The sequence below is a fragment of the Lonchura striata genome, chromosome 4, assembly GCF_050655825.1.
Source record: "Lonchura striata isolate lonStrDom1 chromosome 4, ASM5065582v1, whole genome shotgun sequence".
In the NCBI taxonomy this organism is placed as follows: Eukaryota; Metazoa; Chordata; class Aves; order Passeriformes; family Estrildidae; genus Lonchura; species Lonchura striata.
Window position 1 is genome coordinate 49,280,644 of NC_140706.1, and position 15,988 is coordinate 49,296,631.

The following is a 15,988-nucleotide window of genomic DNA, read 5'->3' on the forward strand; positions in this document are numbered from 1 at the left end:
TCATAATAAAAGTGGAATTTTTTCTGCTGCTTTATAAATTACTTTAAAAATCCCTCTTATTTGAAATGTACTATACTTGTGAGATGTTAACAAAGGATTGGAATCTCAATAGCTTTGCATATCATGCATAAATTAATATTATTGTGTTTGTTTGGTGGTAGAAACTTTACCCAACTTGAACAGCAATAAAAGATAAATAAGCGGTATTGTCAGAATAAGGTCAATATTCACTATGCATATAAAAAGCTATTCTGAATGTTTGAATTGTCATGACTTCAAAATAGTAATGCAATAAAAAGCAAGCTATTGCTGTGCCAGAAATACCTAGCATGAAATACACAAGGGCAATGGAATTCCATTTTTCTATTATTGCTTTCCAGTAAAGGGTGAAAAAGAAAATTTTGGGGAAGAGATTGCATTGAAACGATACAACAATTTCAGTGCAACTTTTGTGGATGCTTGCTAAATTCTTAGGTTTCTTGTAGCTGAGGACTAAAGAGCAGTGGTTGGGGTACTTGTGTCTAAGTACTCTTTGCTTTCTTTCCAATTACTTGCAGGTTTAATGCTTGTTTATTTTTTGGTCTAATAAACCTTTTGCTTTTCATGAGGCACTAAGGTTGGGTAATGAAAACATGCAGACATTAATTAATTGGCTGTTAGAGTGGGTAAGATTAGACACAGCACTGAAAGTATCATATGTCCCATTTCCCCTTCCCTTCTGAAGGCAGGATCTTTCCAAGGCATCTGCTGGTGCTTGCTTCACCCACAGTCCCACAGAGGGAAAGTCTGGAATGTCCTGGACACTGGGCAAATTCACAACAAAACCCACCTCTGGCTCATTGAATTTTAGACACAGACAAAACTTTCAAGCAGGGATCCCTGGGCATGTCTAAGGGTTATAATGAGAAAATCTGCAAGAAATACTTATTTCCTGTGGCTTTTAAATAGCTCATGTGCGTGTTTTTCAGTCTTGGCATTTGTTAACAGCCAGACCATTAATGTACAAGGCATTTTCTGCACTGTATGTGGTCAGTGACAAATATACGTTCAGCGCTGGGTAGTAATTAGTATCTTCTCTCTCTTCTTAGGTATCGTATGTACAGGAAAAGCCAAACAACAGGCTTCCCTTCGCTAATCACAATTTTTTCAGCACCAAACTATCTAGATGTATACAATAACAAAGGTAAGAATTTAATTCCTATTAATGTATACTAGACTGTACTTCTGTTTACTCAAATATGTTGATGTCTTTTCATTCCTTTATTTATCAGTTCATGCCCATTTTCTTCCTCTTTTATTAGTTCATGCCCATTCCACTTATTATATAATACAAACCTAATTAAATTTGTTACAGGCAGATGTATGCCTCTGAATGCTACTGTGTATTTTAATATGCCTTAGGATATTTCTGTATTTTGACTGCAAGTTATTAAGTAAATGTTACACAGGAAGCAAAACTTAAAACAGCTCTATTAATGAAGAAGTATATTAAGAAATGCTCTGGGTGAGATGTTTAGAGCTTAGTAATTATAATTAATTATCTGTTCCTTGCTTCTTTCCAACAAAATTGTTGCAGTTTGTATGTGCAAACTGTCTAGCCAGTTAAACTTTGACAGGTCATGAGTGGATAAAGTATGGTATGGATGCCTGCGTTCTTTTACATTTTGGGGTTTTTAATCATTGACCACTGAAATGTAAAAAATTAAATATAAATTAAAAAAAAATTACTACAGAAATAAGACTCACTGGTCGCTGTAAAAAGGCTCCACTGAATACAAGTCTTTGCAGCATCTCTAAATTTATTCATTTATTGTATTCCCAGAAATTTCTAATGAATTGGAAAAAAGAATCATGTTTCTAAAATTATTTTTTTCTAATAAATGTGTCCTCCTGTATCTTGAAATGAGCAGTATTGTATACTTTCTCCTAGTCCCCATAATGATAAAATTATTTGTGTTTCTCTGTGAAGAAAGTAAAATAATTCTTTCTCAGTTATATTCTTGAAAGTTACTTCCTAGCAAAGAGATCAGTTTCTCTTGTGAAGGGATATTTTTAACCTAGATGCTTGTTTGCAGAGGAAATAAGCAATACTTCTTTTTACACTTGCAAAAGAAAGCTTTCTTCAGGCATCATTTTGCATTATAAAATTTATAATGTAAAAGCTTTTATGCCATGAACTCTATTCAAGGAAAGGAAACACTTCACTGCTAGATAATGGGGTTTGTACACCTCAGATTTCTCAATATGCCTGTTAAGTTGTGGAAAAATTAATATGTTATTCTGCAAAACCATGCAAGCAGAACCATCATTAACTACTTTTGTAAAAGTTAATGATCATGGGGCTCTGCTAGCAGCCTAAGAAGTGTAGGATAAAGTAAGGAATGTGTTCATTTTCTTGGTAGGATCATTACTATTGGTGGAGAAGTGTGTTTACTCTCCTGGTTGGCTGCTTTGGGTCAAAGGCTGAGGGATCACAAGTTTGTACAAGGAAGGTGGTAGAAGGTGTTCACCTTTTGTTTCTTAGGCATGGAAGCATATCTGTGTGATGAAGGCAATGGGTGAATTATGTAAAAGTTTGTCTTGAAGGCAAATGTTAAAAGGAAAGCAATAATTTGCAATGTTCAAAACCTTGAATTTGAAACCACAGAGTTTGGGTGGTAAAGAGAAGTGCCTCTCTGTTATCTCAATTTCCAATGAGTGGGTCATTTCCCTTCCTCCAGGATACTCCACTGTGGCAGGCAGGTCTTACAGGTGGTGGAAAGTCTATTTTGATGGAAAGCTGTGCACCATTTGCTGAGAGCTTATCTGTGTCCACAGCTGGAGTTGGTGTGCACTGCCAGCGATACCTGCTCAGAGTGAGTGCAGACAAATCAGCACTGATGCCACATCAGCACCCCTGTGCCACTCCTTAATATATAACTACTTGTAAATTCAGAGGCTGACCTTTAGCAGCTTTGTAATGATCTCCATTGAGTTTATCTGCCTCCTTTTCTCTCATTAGAAGTTTTGGCACATTATTTCACGTGACTGATTGCACTGGCTCTTGGCATTTAAAGTACATCATGCATAGTTTATCATGCTGTATTGCTCATACGTCTTTATCTGGATAATGTCTGTGTGCTTGCTTCCCTCTTCAAGGAAAAAACTTACTATCATATAGAGTGAGTCCAGAACAGGCTACTTGTTGGCCTCCTTGGTTTGCAGCAAATGAATTAACTGAGAGCAGAGTTTGACTGATTTCAGGAGAAAAAGGAAGGTATTTCCATCCAGAGGGGTTGTCAGGGCTGTTGCTCTAGCTGACTCATCATGCACTGGTGCAGAACCTGATTGATTTTTACAGGTCATCTGGAGGTTTGGTTACTGTCAGTACCTGGAAAAGGAGTTACTCTCCTACTAGTATGTCTAGTATGTATTCTCAGTGTTCCTCTGGTTGTCATCCAACAAAGTCACCCTGAATAAATTCCTGAGGGGCTTCAGCTCCCGCTGACATGAAATGGGTCATTTTTAAATGCAGTATTGTATAGGATAAATAATTTTTTTAAAAGCTACAAGAGGCTAGGAATGCTTATTTTCTACCCTGGATTGATAGTTCTCACACCCATTAAAGCAGATGTAGTTTCTTGAGCTTTTTCAAAGTACTTCAGGAGTAGACCTGTTTGCCAACTTTATCCAAGGGCTTCTTCAGTCCCTGTTGGAGAGCAGCCATGGGATTAGATCTGGCATCAGATACGTTCTCAAAAAGTAGTAGGGAGGCACGGATCTCGGTGCAAAAGAAGGTTTGACAGGAGTAGGTACCTGAGTAGATACCTGATACAGGATAAGATAAGCTACCCAAACAAGCCTGTGTTCAGCAAATCTGCTGTTAATAATGCTGCCATGGAGCTCTGCATGGGCTGTCTCACAGTGCTGACCCACCTCTTCTGGTTGTGCTGGCTTCTGGCATCGAAGGGAGGTTTCAGTATCCCTCTGGTTGCTGGCTGTGGCCTCGTGCAGGCTTTGTGTGTTACCCGTGTGCCACGTGGCTGTGGCTCCTGTCACAGCCCCAGGTCACACGCACAGAGCTTCATGTGCCAGCGTGAGGTTTTGCAATTGGGAGGCTCCTATCAGGGCTTCCCTCTATAATTAATGGAGACAGAGGCAGAGGCTTTCAGGGAGTGATTCAGAGACTCAGAAACTGCCTCGATATTGGGAGCCTTGTGTCCTCCTTTTTCCATTATTATCCTTCTCCATTACTGTTACTAATTCCTTCCATATTCATTATAATGGAAAGCATTGGCAAAGGGAGGGAATTTTTATATGGTTTTTGACAACTTCTGAGCTACTGTTCAGTATCTTCATAGCTTCCTCAAACATTTCTGCTTTCATTTATTTTATTAAAAATCATAAAGATACTCAAAGATTGTTATTAGTACTCGTTACAAGAAATACCCCAATACATTGGTGATTCTTCTCAGACTACTGCTTCTGGAGAGAAAGCTTATGCAAGAAGATAAATGTTAATTGGATTGTGGTAGTTACCAGTGACTTCAGGGCCTCAGAGATCATCTGTGCTGATCAAGAAACTTTGAGAAAGCTGTGTAAGTACAGATTTGCCTGTGGGCTCCAGGGGCTTCAGGGTGCCCATAACTACAAGAAATTCTCAATAGCAACAGAATAAGACGGTGCCAAAAATTACCTTGTGGTATGATCTGGCCTTGTATTTTGTCTGAACTTTCATTCCTGCATTCAGTATTTCTTACAGTCTAATTTCTTAATTAGGGCTCACTGTAATGCTGTTTATGCACACCCCCCAAAAAATTAAAAAAAAAAAACAAGTGAAAGATGCTACAGAAGTTCTATAGAGGCAGAAAAGTTACTCATAAAACACTGGTAATACTGGCATTTTTGTGTCTGGCTGTCACATCAGTAAGTGTGTGCTTTTTGGCTGAGTGAGCAATTTTAACTTGCTGTTTAAAGATAGACTGTTACCTTTTGAACATTTTTAAAAGATTAGATTTTGTAGTGGAGAGGAAACCAGCAGAGAATACAAAGTTATCGAAAAAAATCCCCAGCATGAAGTTTCTTCCAACATGCTGCAACATGCATGGATTGTTTCCGAAAAGAAAAGCAGGAAAGAAAAGTCAGTATGCAGTCAGTTTGGGATAGTAGAGAAATGAAAACCATCTGTAAATCTGTATGTCTGTTAATGTATCGTAAGTTATATGTCAGTGAAGTGTGTATAAAGTATCAGCATGAAGTATACCATGGAGAAGTGTACTTGATCCAGATGGATCTAACGGGAAAATTATTTTCACCCAGAAAAAATCAGAGCAGTATACCTGGAAGACAAGGATGATCACTGAGAAATATTAGCACTTTGTGGGAAAGAAGAGAGATGTAACCTCTGCCTGTCAGTTATCTTTAATGCCTTATCTCTGCTGCTGTCATGAGTTCTTCTCACGGAAACAAAAGCTTTTAAAGAAGAATTGTCTGGGTATCTAGGCCATCTCATTGCTGATGCAGAGAAGTTTGCCAGAAATGATTTTTGCAGTCTGTTGAGTAAATCTCGAATGTTATTCTGCTGTTTCTTTGCAACATGCAGTTGCACATGTAAAATAAAAATCTTTAACATTTTATAAGGAAAGATATTTCCACCTACAGTTATCTTTGCTTCTGTACTGGATTATTTAGACAATTACCTTGTACTGTAAATAATTTTTTGTCCTTTGATAATATTTAAACTCCTTGAGCATTTTACTAACCCTTATCCCTAACCTGACTTGGGCAGAAAATGCTGTGGTTACTTAGCAACTCTTATTGAGAAGGCATTGTTCCCAGTTGTACAGTTAATGCTGAAGTTAATTTGGCATTAAATCAGAAATTGAAATTCTTTCTTAGGTGTGAAGAATTTGAGCGACTTTTCACTGATTCATTTTCTAAATGCAGGATAAGTTTTCTGAAAGAAAATTACAAGAAAATTTGTTAAATTGTTTGCTAAAAATATTTATAGGTTGTTCATCTAAAAATATTCTGGGCTAGTATTTCTAAGAACTGAGCTCATTATTTTTTTCCTCTGATTATTTTTTTTCTGATTGAAATGTTATCAATTAATTTACACTTAAAAATTATTTGGCAGACCTTGAAGCAGGATATGTAATGTCTTTGAGAAATTCTGAGTTATCTGTCACACAGTTTAATGTTGTTCACATGGCTTCAGGCTTTAACCTACCTGCAAATATATAATCTTTTGAAGCCCCATTTGAGATGCCAGAGGGTCCGAGACATCCACTCAGATGTGACAGGTGTGACACAGTTGTTCCAGGCTCATCTTTAACTGAGGGAGATCAAGGAGGGGCAGCAGTAACTGCTGTATCTAGCCCTGAAAAGATTAGAAGGGTTGACTCCATTTCTAGCCGAAGGAAGGAGGTTTCTTACCTGCACAGTTTTCAACACCTGTATTTCCAGCCTTAGGGTAGATCTGTTAAATGCTTCAAGCTAAATGGCCCTTTGCCTGCTGCATTAGTGTTTCATTTCACTCTGATGTGATTTCAGCATCCACTATCTCAGTTTACCAGCATTGGAAAGAAGTGTAATGTCATTTGGGCTATCTGCACATCTTCACTTTACGAAACATTAGCTTTTAAAACTTATTTACAGCAGCAACTATCAAAATTAGGTTAAAATGTGTGTGTCTGTTAAGAATAATAAAATAAGATTCTTGCTCTGGTTGGTGATTATACATGATAATGGCTGGTGGCTTGGACTGCTAGCATCTGTCTGAGTATGTGTTTGGAAAGAAAAGTATCGAGACTGCAGCCTGGAATAATAAGCAAATGTTGGACAGAGTCAGGTTTTCCTCTCTTTTTCCTTTTTCCTCTTTGGTTTCATAACCAAAGGAGCACATCCCACTTCTGTCTCTTCCATCAGCGACTGTGTGACCTCCACTCTTGTAACCTTCAAAAGCTGTGCACTCTTTCAATGCTGCTGGTTCCCCTGTAGCTTCTTGGGCATCAAGCTAATGTGGACTAAGGAACGAAGCAGAGGTGAAAGCCCCGATCTTTTCTCCCCAACTGAGAGGAAGAAGAAAGCTATGACCAAAAGAAAGCATAGTGGCAGATAAGCTCAGGGAAACTCCTGCTGTTGCCTGAGAAGCATTTTCTATTTGGTCCAGGGGAAGTTTTCCTCTTCTGACTACTAAGTAGTAATCAGAACTCTACATTCATGACAAGAGCTGATTTGCTTCATGTTAAATATCATCTTCATTACTTAGCTAATAAAAATATTTTGTGTGCATTGTGCTTGTAAATTATAGATTTTTAATTTAAAATGCCAAAAAGTATTTGTGATATTGGTAACTACCCTATTTTATTTGATTCTTTTAAGAGGAGGGTTATTTTAGAAGGCTGCTCTGTTATTAGCCTGCTTTATTGTATAAAGTTATTTTGAAGTAATTTCTTGAGGAGATGTATAGGCCGTTTATGGGGGAGAATTTTCTTTAATTATCGGAACTATTATCGAAACTTTCTTTTGTAAGATATTCAGGTATATAAGTTAATAAGGTGTTGTGAGGATATTTTTATTATAGTAATCCTAAATTACCTTACGTCCAAAGGAAACAACCCAACTAAAGCCGTTTTTATTTAATTTTGTTTTGCAACTGTTCTGCATAGGGTTCAGGCTTTTTCAGAGGACAATTTTAGAAGTTCCCTGTGAAAATGATTTTTTATTCAAATTTCACAGAATTTAGAAATAGACTTAATAGATAAATTGAAGAAGTAGTGGGGAGGGGCACTACCTCAGCTCACTAAGATGATGAATTTGAAGTTTTAGTCCTAAATGAATCTTTACAAGCATTAAGTGGTTCTTTTTGTGTGGTTTTGATTAATTTTTTTCCTGTAAAGCCACAAACTATTTACTTTTATTATGCAATTGTGTCACAGTAATAGAAGAAGAATGATTTGCGATCTGCTGTATGTGATTTCAGCCAAAATCTGTTGGAAATATTCTGAGCATTGACACTAGTTTTCGCATTTTTACTAATAGCAATATTAAGCCATTTTTTTCTTCTACTGAGCAGCAGATTCACTGCCAGTTGTCAGACTGGAAATAGTGCAAGAGTCAAATGTGGTTTATTTAAATGGAGGGTGTCTGCCTGGCAAAAGTTCACATTATTGCTAGCAAGCTTTTCTGTGTCTGTCATTATGTTTCAGAAACTCCCAGGTTGCTCTGGACTCTGTCATTGACCACAAAATGGAAGACATTTAATATCCTATTAAATATTTGTGAAGCAACAGCCTAGTGCACAAAAAAAAGGCTTCTTCTCTTATTGACATACAGTCAGTAAAAAGAGAAATACTCAGAAGAAATTGTTCAGCCCCTTCAGCCAACACTGCATTTCCTACAATGCTGTCTCGCATTGCAGTTGTGCACCTTTGTTGCTGGCTATTAAGTTATAACCACTCCCTGGAACTACATTCCTCCCTTGGGAGATGGAAGTGGGAGGGCTGGAGGAAAGGGGAAAGCATAGAATGATACATCTTTTGTTGACCTTTTTTGTTGCTTGTGTTGATTCAATATCCTGCATGCAGTCTCCTGTAACAGCATTGTTTAAAGAATTTAAGTCACTTTGGTGATAATCTCAAAGTTACCTTTTCGGATTACCATTTCATATATGAGCCTGAAGTCCATTAATAAAAGTTAACACTGAACTTGGTGCAGTGCTTTAAAAAGTGGATGTGGCATAAATATCTATATTTCTGCTTGTGAACAGATGCAGTCTGTGTGTTTGTGTGTTGATAAGAATGATGAGAATGTTAAATGGTTCAAGAAAAATTGTATTAGTATTGATTCATATTATAGGGAGCGCAGTCTTGCGTGCCCAGAGTTTGCATAATGTGAGAAGCAAATGTCATCTCAGGTACAATAATGTGAATGAAATATGTTGAAAATGTCCATCAGAAGAGCAGTGTTCAGACTCTGAGTCATAAATGCTTTCTTCTGTTATCTCCAAAGCATGGTTGTGAGGAGCTCAGATAACTGTGTGAAGTGGGGGGGCTCTAAATACTCTGCTTCATTCCTCACTGGTGGTGGATCCCAGAGCTCACGTTCTTGACTACTCAGAGATATTAATTCACTTACCAGCCCATCTTAGTGACAGGGAAAGCTGTTGACACTGCTTTCAGACTGCAAATGGCTTTCTACTTCAATGAGGCTTTATCCTACTATAACTAGCATTCAGGTGGTGCCACTGGATCAAGTGGGTGGAAGCTGGTGAACAGCTCTGTGGGCTGTGCATGCTGTCAGCATTCCTGGTCTGGTAGCCAGTCACACACATGGCTGATGTCTCTTCAGTTTCTTTTCTTTCTTCTTTCCAGCTGCAGTATTGAAATATGAGAACAATGTTATGAATATCAGGCAGTTCAACTGCTCCCCTCATCCATACTGGCTTCCAAACTTCATGGATGTGTTTACCTGGTCCTTGCCATTTGTTGGTGAGAAGGGTATGTATGTAAATCAGTTCTGTTAATAAAAACTGCAAAATGGTTTCTTAGTCACTGTACATGTGGCCTCATTTATTTTAAAGGGCAAGAATAATTTGAAGACAGATGTCTTGTTTTTGAAGATAAAGTTGTAGAAATCGGGTTCAGACGTGTAAGCAATTACCAGTGGTTAATCACACTTTTCATATAATCACACTTCTCATATTTTTTTATAATTTCCACTCTTTCTAGGTGATGATGCCTTTAACTTTCTGCTGCAGAAATAGATTTTATGGCATTGCAGCCCAGAGGTGCATTCACTAAACAAAATTCTAATTTTTTTTCCGTTATAAGCTCTTGAACATTCCCTTGCTGCTGAGTGGATGTCTCAACATAACATGGGGTTATGTCTTTACTCACATTACCTTTATGAGTGGCTTGCTTTTTCATCAATAAACACAGAGCTGGTGATATTAAGAACCAGTCTGGCTAACTGTTCCTGGAGAGAGTAGAGGCATGCCAGTAGCAATAAAAACCTGTTCCTCAGCCCCTTCTCTGTACAGGACATGTGGTGCCTCATCGCTGGCAAAAAGAGTCTAAAGAACACAAATGATATTTTATTGAAACCTGATGCTCTTGATGTTGCCTAAATGCAGCTTCATGCTGTGAATGGCAAGCACACAAAAGGCATGAAAACACTTTGGTCTAACATATTAAATTAATACAAAATACAAACTGCCTAAACCCCAAGTCATTTATTCAGTGCCCAAGATGAAGCTTGCTTTGATCCATCCATTACAGAGTATTGCTGCAACAGCAATTATTGCCAGAAAACTCTTATAAACTCTTAAAAGCTGCTTGGAGTAACAGTTCTCTCTTAATAGGCAGCCAGCTGTGTCTCCTACCTGCAGTCATGACCAGCTTTGTTTTGAGCTACTCTTTTGTTTGAGGAAAGCTGCTGGGGAAACACCTGAGGTCTCTGTGAACAAAGCAGCTAGACAATGAAGCAGGGATTAACAAAGAATAGGCAGCTGCTTGCACTAATGGAGACATTACATAATCCTCACTGATGCATGTTGCCGACTCTTGAGAAGCAGATAAAACGCTTTCATTTTCTTTGGCCATAAATTCAGCCAGGCTGTTTTTAGGTGGGGTGTGTTCTCCACACACGTTGCAGTCCTGCAAGATGTTCTGTAAGGTCACTTTTCAGAGGCTTCCCATCAGCAGCCTGCTCAGGTGGGGCTGCAGGACGCATGGTCACAATTGTTGAGGTTCTGAGACCATGCTGTTCTTCATTCTTCTTACGTCTTGGGGGTGTTTTTTTCTCCTTCATGTCTTCCAGTGGTCACACTTAGCAATTTCTTGGAAATTTCAGAGCCCAAAGAAGTGAAATCAGTGTTTTCTTTTCTATGCAAAGCAGTATTCAAGGTTGTAAGAATTGGTGTTCTATACAACTTGTTATTTATTTCCTTTTTTTTTTTTTAATATAGATTTTTTTCCCTCAAAGGCCAACCAAGGTAGGAAGCTGTTAGCTTCAGTGGTTGTTGTTAATGTGGAAAGTCTTTCCACTAATACTGTCAGAGGAAAATATTAAATCCTTCACTAAAGTAGGGAAAAAAAATCTAGCTTTGTCCCACCCTTCTAATTTTCCAAGCCTTCATAGTAGTTACAGAAGAGGATTTTAATAACTACTTGACTAAAAAATTTGAACTTTCAACCTGTGTAGCTAGTACAAAGTTAGACAAACTTGGTAACACTTTTAATGCTGCTTACTACATGTAGGTATAGTGAAGTTTTTCTTAATCTGCTAATTGCTTCATATTTTACTTCATAACGTTGGCCTTTTTGTTCTCCAAGTTGCATTTTCTTGGTTTTGATTTTAGCTGTGATTGGTTTTTTCACTGCTCTTAACTCTGTGCTCTCTGGTTAGTGTCTCACAGTTGTCCCTCTGGAAAGAAATGAGACCAGGGTAAGAACAGCCTGTGGCTGATCTTTTCATGCTCAAGTAAAAAAGTAAGCAAGCTGAATATGGTCTAAATTCTCCAATAATAATTTATCTGTTGAATATAGAATAGTTCTACCTCTTCTGGTCTATTTGTACTGGAATTCAAGGGACACTGAGGACATCTTACAAAGATTAATGTTTTAATGAACTGGAACTAGTGTCCAAAACCTAGAAAAATAAAGAAATACTCTATGATCCCTCTTGTTACACCTTTTTCCACTGGAATGTTCCCATTAGGAGCAAGAGAAAAGGTGTCACTTGGTTATCCAAGTTGAGTGAAAGGCAAAAATGTGTTGAGGGGGAGAAAACAAATGTTACCTACATCACTGACAGCTGCAAAAAGAGAGATCATTAGAAGATTTTTTTTTTAAGTCTGTTTTGTTCATTGTCTTTGGAAAAAAAATTGTGCAAACTTGTACTTTTTATTAGCTACATAAGACACTTTCAGCTTCTAATGCTGCAGGTCCTGATATTTAAAAAGTGGGTGTTATTATTGTGCAGAATTTTTGTTCACACTACTACAGCTGGAGCTGGCTCTCTCTCAGACCAGGGAAGCTTAATATCAATATTTTGCACTTGTTTTCCATTTTAGTGACAGAGATGTTGGTAAACGTGCTGAACATCTGCTCAGATGATGAGCTGGGAACAGAGGAAGATGGATTTGATGGTAAGAACCTCTGTCTTTGGTTGAGATTGTTTGCCTTGGAATTACTTTAAAAATTTATTTACTAACCGTGAAATAATTTTCTGAGTCCCAGTTGAGTTCTATGCCACTGAAAGCAACTATTGTGCTAGACTCCAAGGGATTTGCTTCTGTTATGCTTCAGAAAGAATTAATGGATCTGCCCTGTTCTAAATCTTTTCTTTATCCCAGTCTTCTGGTTAAAAAACCTGCATTTCCCTCCACAAAATCTGTGTTGTGTTGTCATGAAGGGGTCAGATGATTTCAAGCAAAAGATGATGGGCATTCTCATCGTGAGTTTAATTATGTCAATTAAATATTCTTCCTGCAATGAAGAAAGCTTCCTGCAGAGCTCCTTCCCAAAATACAGGTGCTGCAACTTCCAAAGACTTGTACTTGAGGTATTTCTTTAGTCACTTCTTTTGATGCATCTGAGTGTCTAAAAGGCATTATAATTAAGCATATAAACACAGATAGAATTTTTTTTATCCTGGCATTTCTGCCGAGAAATGGTCAGTTCTGTTATCCTTTGGGTTGAAGTTTATATGATGGTTAGTTGCCCTGTAGCCGTTGGCTTGACTGTAAATGGTACTTTGTATCTTAAAACTTGTAGATTCTTAAAAGTCAGTTTATTTTCTTAGACATCATTTTCTGTTAGGTTCTGCAAGAATAAATATTAGCTGTCTAAAATATCCCTTCTCAATTGGGAAAAGCTGAAAAAAATCCCATGTATCCCTGGCATTCCTACTCTGAATGCTCTCATTGTTTTAAAAAAATCTATGAAAAGTAATCAGATAATCTATATAACAAAAAGAATCCATGAAAAGGCCAGAAATGCTAAGAAATAATTTTTAAAAATAAGAACCTGGAAAAATCCAACACTACTGAATATTCTCAGGATGTTTTTAGGCAGGATGAATGAACAAACTAGGAGAATGGAGAACTTTAAGACAAATATTTAATGAAGTTGTAATTAATAATTAAGATTCTCTTACAAAGCATTTATTTTTAACCTGTGGAACAGGAAGCTTGATCATAGGTTTTGCAAAATGTTTCATTTGTGATAGAGAAGACTGGTATAGATGATAGTACTTTGATTTTATTCTGAAAAACCTAATGGAATTCCCTGTTCTGCATCAGCCACAGACTGTGGACATGAGCAATTATCTTGCAGGACTTGGGACAAAGACTGAATTATTGAAACTGGTAATCAGTGAAGAGAAGAAAACACATGTTTGAATATTGTGCCCCCTTTTTTTTTCCTCATGAAATTTAAATAAGTCACTACTGTGTAATTAAAGTAGCGTGTGAAATTGTGTGGAGGCATAAGATGAGTAAAAACTGTGTCAAGTTAAATACAGTAGCAACAAACCATGTGCTTAAAATCCTTGGCTCGGGAAAGCTCTTAAGCACAAGCTGAAATTCCACTGATTGCAAAGCAAAGACTTTATGGAAAAGATTTCTAAATGAATTCAGCCTTGGCCTAATACTTCCTTTTTAAGTTGTACTGTAAGCTTCCATTGGGAATAGACAGATCGATGCCTGGACTCTTTTTCTAAAACGTTGGAGTGTCATCATTCCATCCCTAGGTTACAGTTCAAGGGCATGTTTTCCAAAGCAGAATCAGAACCAGGGTGGTGCTAGGGGTTCTGAGAGGAGAGTGAACCCCCATCCCACCTCCCTGGGAGTTTTGCCATGGCCCTGCTCCACACTTGGAGTTTGCAGCAGTGCAGGTGTCTAAGCAGGGAGACAGGCTGGAATCCTCTGGGCTCGCATGTGTGTACTGTGTAACAATATCTAACAGCAGGGAAGTTTCCAGCTGAGGAATAACTAAACCATTCCTACTACTGTACCACTAACACAGTTACCTAAATATGCTCTCAGGTTTTTTTGTATGAATGATTTCTCTGTGTAAAACATTATGGTAAGGAAGATAATAGATAATAAAATGTAGTTGTCTCTAGCACGTGTAGCTCAAAACCAGAGGTGACATATATTCATGTCTGCTTTCCCAGGTAATCAGTCCCCTTCGAGCTGTAAAATGGGCTCTGTGGCACTGGTGATGCAGCTTGCTGTGGGCTCACACTTTTACCTACAGCCCATTGGACACGTTAGGCTCATGGGGATCATACACACGAAAGAGACTGAAGGATTCAGACATAAAAGTAAATTTAAGGTTGATTTAAATTTAAATAGAAGCTGATATCTGTAATGATTTCTTACTGGGTTCTGATTTTTTATCTGTACAGTAAACAAAAATTCTCTTTCTCTCAAGTTGAGTTCCCTGTCATTTTTCTTTTTTTTATTTTTTTCCTGAAAGCCTTGCCTTTTGGGGAAGAGAAGTACAAATTGTGTTTGATTTGTGTTCTCAGTGAAACACACCAGAATGACTACCAGTTTAAATCAAAACTGTTTCTGTAAGGACTGTCTCCTGACAGACTTGTAGTGGCTCAATATTTCCACTCTTCTTCCTTCTTCCTCAGTAATTTCTGTCCATCTTCCTTGAAAGACTAGTCCTGTTTACCTGCTGATATTTTTTAGCAGTATTTCCCATAGAAGATGCCCGATATCTCCAACAGCAGATGCATTTTGTTTTATGGAATGATTTTTAAAAATCATTGCTATTTTTAGATCATTAATAGTTTTCAGGGCTCACTGCTGATTTCCTTTTTCTCCTTGCAGTTTGAACATGCCCTGACCTGGGTTCCCACATGTAGTGAGAATGGTCCATCACTATGGTTTGCACTGATCATTCATTACCTTCTACATTTTCTTGCCTTCTATCTTCCCCTTTCATTCCTTCCTTCAAAACAAAGCCCCATAAGTATTGCCTGACTTCACTGCATGGTGTTCTTGTGAGCCCTTTTTTATTTATTATTTTTAGTTCTGAGTCATGTATGTTGCATCTAGCCATGAGCAGGATGCTCAACAGCATGTCTTCCTTTTTTTATTCCCCTGCCCCCTCACTGTTTTTTCCCCATTAAGGAAACACATCATGGGGATCTGATCAATTTGTTGTAGGCGGTTTCTGTGTAAGCTTACTGTGAAAAAAGCCTAAATATCTTAATGCCCTTTATCCCATATGTCCCTGCTGGCCTGTATTGGCCTTTTGGTTACACTCACTTTAAAAATGAGAGAACATGATAGGTCAAGTTTCCTTATCTCTGATAGTTTCCTCTTGCTGTACTTTCTCTTTCCTGTTTGCTGTGGTGGTTGCAATATAATCTGATCCAGAAAAAAAAAATCTATTGGGTAAATGTTAGTTCATGTGCTGTATGTTTGTGCATAAAACATATCACTTAGCAACAGGAGCTGCAAATACTTCTACCTAGCGAGCATACAGTCAGAGTTCTGTTTTGTTTTAATTAGCAACATTTCTGGCCTCATGCATTTGATTGAATAAACTAAACTGCTAATTAAAAGGGTACAATAATGCAATAAACAATTTGACACAAATGCACTGCTTGCTTTGTATGCATCCTTACCATGATTTGGCATGAAGACACTCCTAAATTATTTGGATTTTTTTTTTTTTTTAATATTGTCTTCAACATTGTAGCTCTCAGCCTTCTCACAGAAAAGCCACAGTCAGAGCCAGAGCCATTAGCCTACAGCATTCATTCCTTTGTTGGAAAGCAGCTTCCCAGTACAGTGCTAGTTCCAACCTAAAGAGAATTCCCAAGTCAAATGTCTCCTGCCAATCACAACCTGGTTCTGCTGTGAGCAGTAGTATGTGACATTTGCCACATCTTCTTAGTAACATAAACTCTTCCTGGAGCCATCTCAGCAGCAACCAACAGAGACTGATAGAGCAAAAACAAGGGTTTTGTCCTTAGGTCTGTT

At 37.8% G+C, this 15,988-nt stretch overlaps 1 protein-coding gene across 5 annotated transcripts in view; it reads left to right on the plus strand.

The window, feature by feature from the left end:
- Window positions 1-15,988, plus strand: part of PPP3CA (protein phosphatase 3 catalytic subunit alpha) — a 170,099-nt gene that overhangs the window by 139,003 nt on the left and 15,108 nt on the right. For all 5 annotated transcript variants that reach the window (XM_021531440.4, XM_021531441.4, XM_085579038.1 and 2 more), the window contains exons 8-10: window positions 1,089-1,183; window positions 9,354-9,479; window positions 12,056-12,130. In XM_021531440.4, coding sequence (XP_021387115.1) covers window positions 1,089-1,183; window positions 9,354-9,479; window positions 12,056-12,130 — 296 coding nt within the window. The remainder of the gene's footprint in view (window positions 1-1,088; window positions 1,184-9,353; window positions 9,480-12,055; window positions 12,131-15,988) is intronic.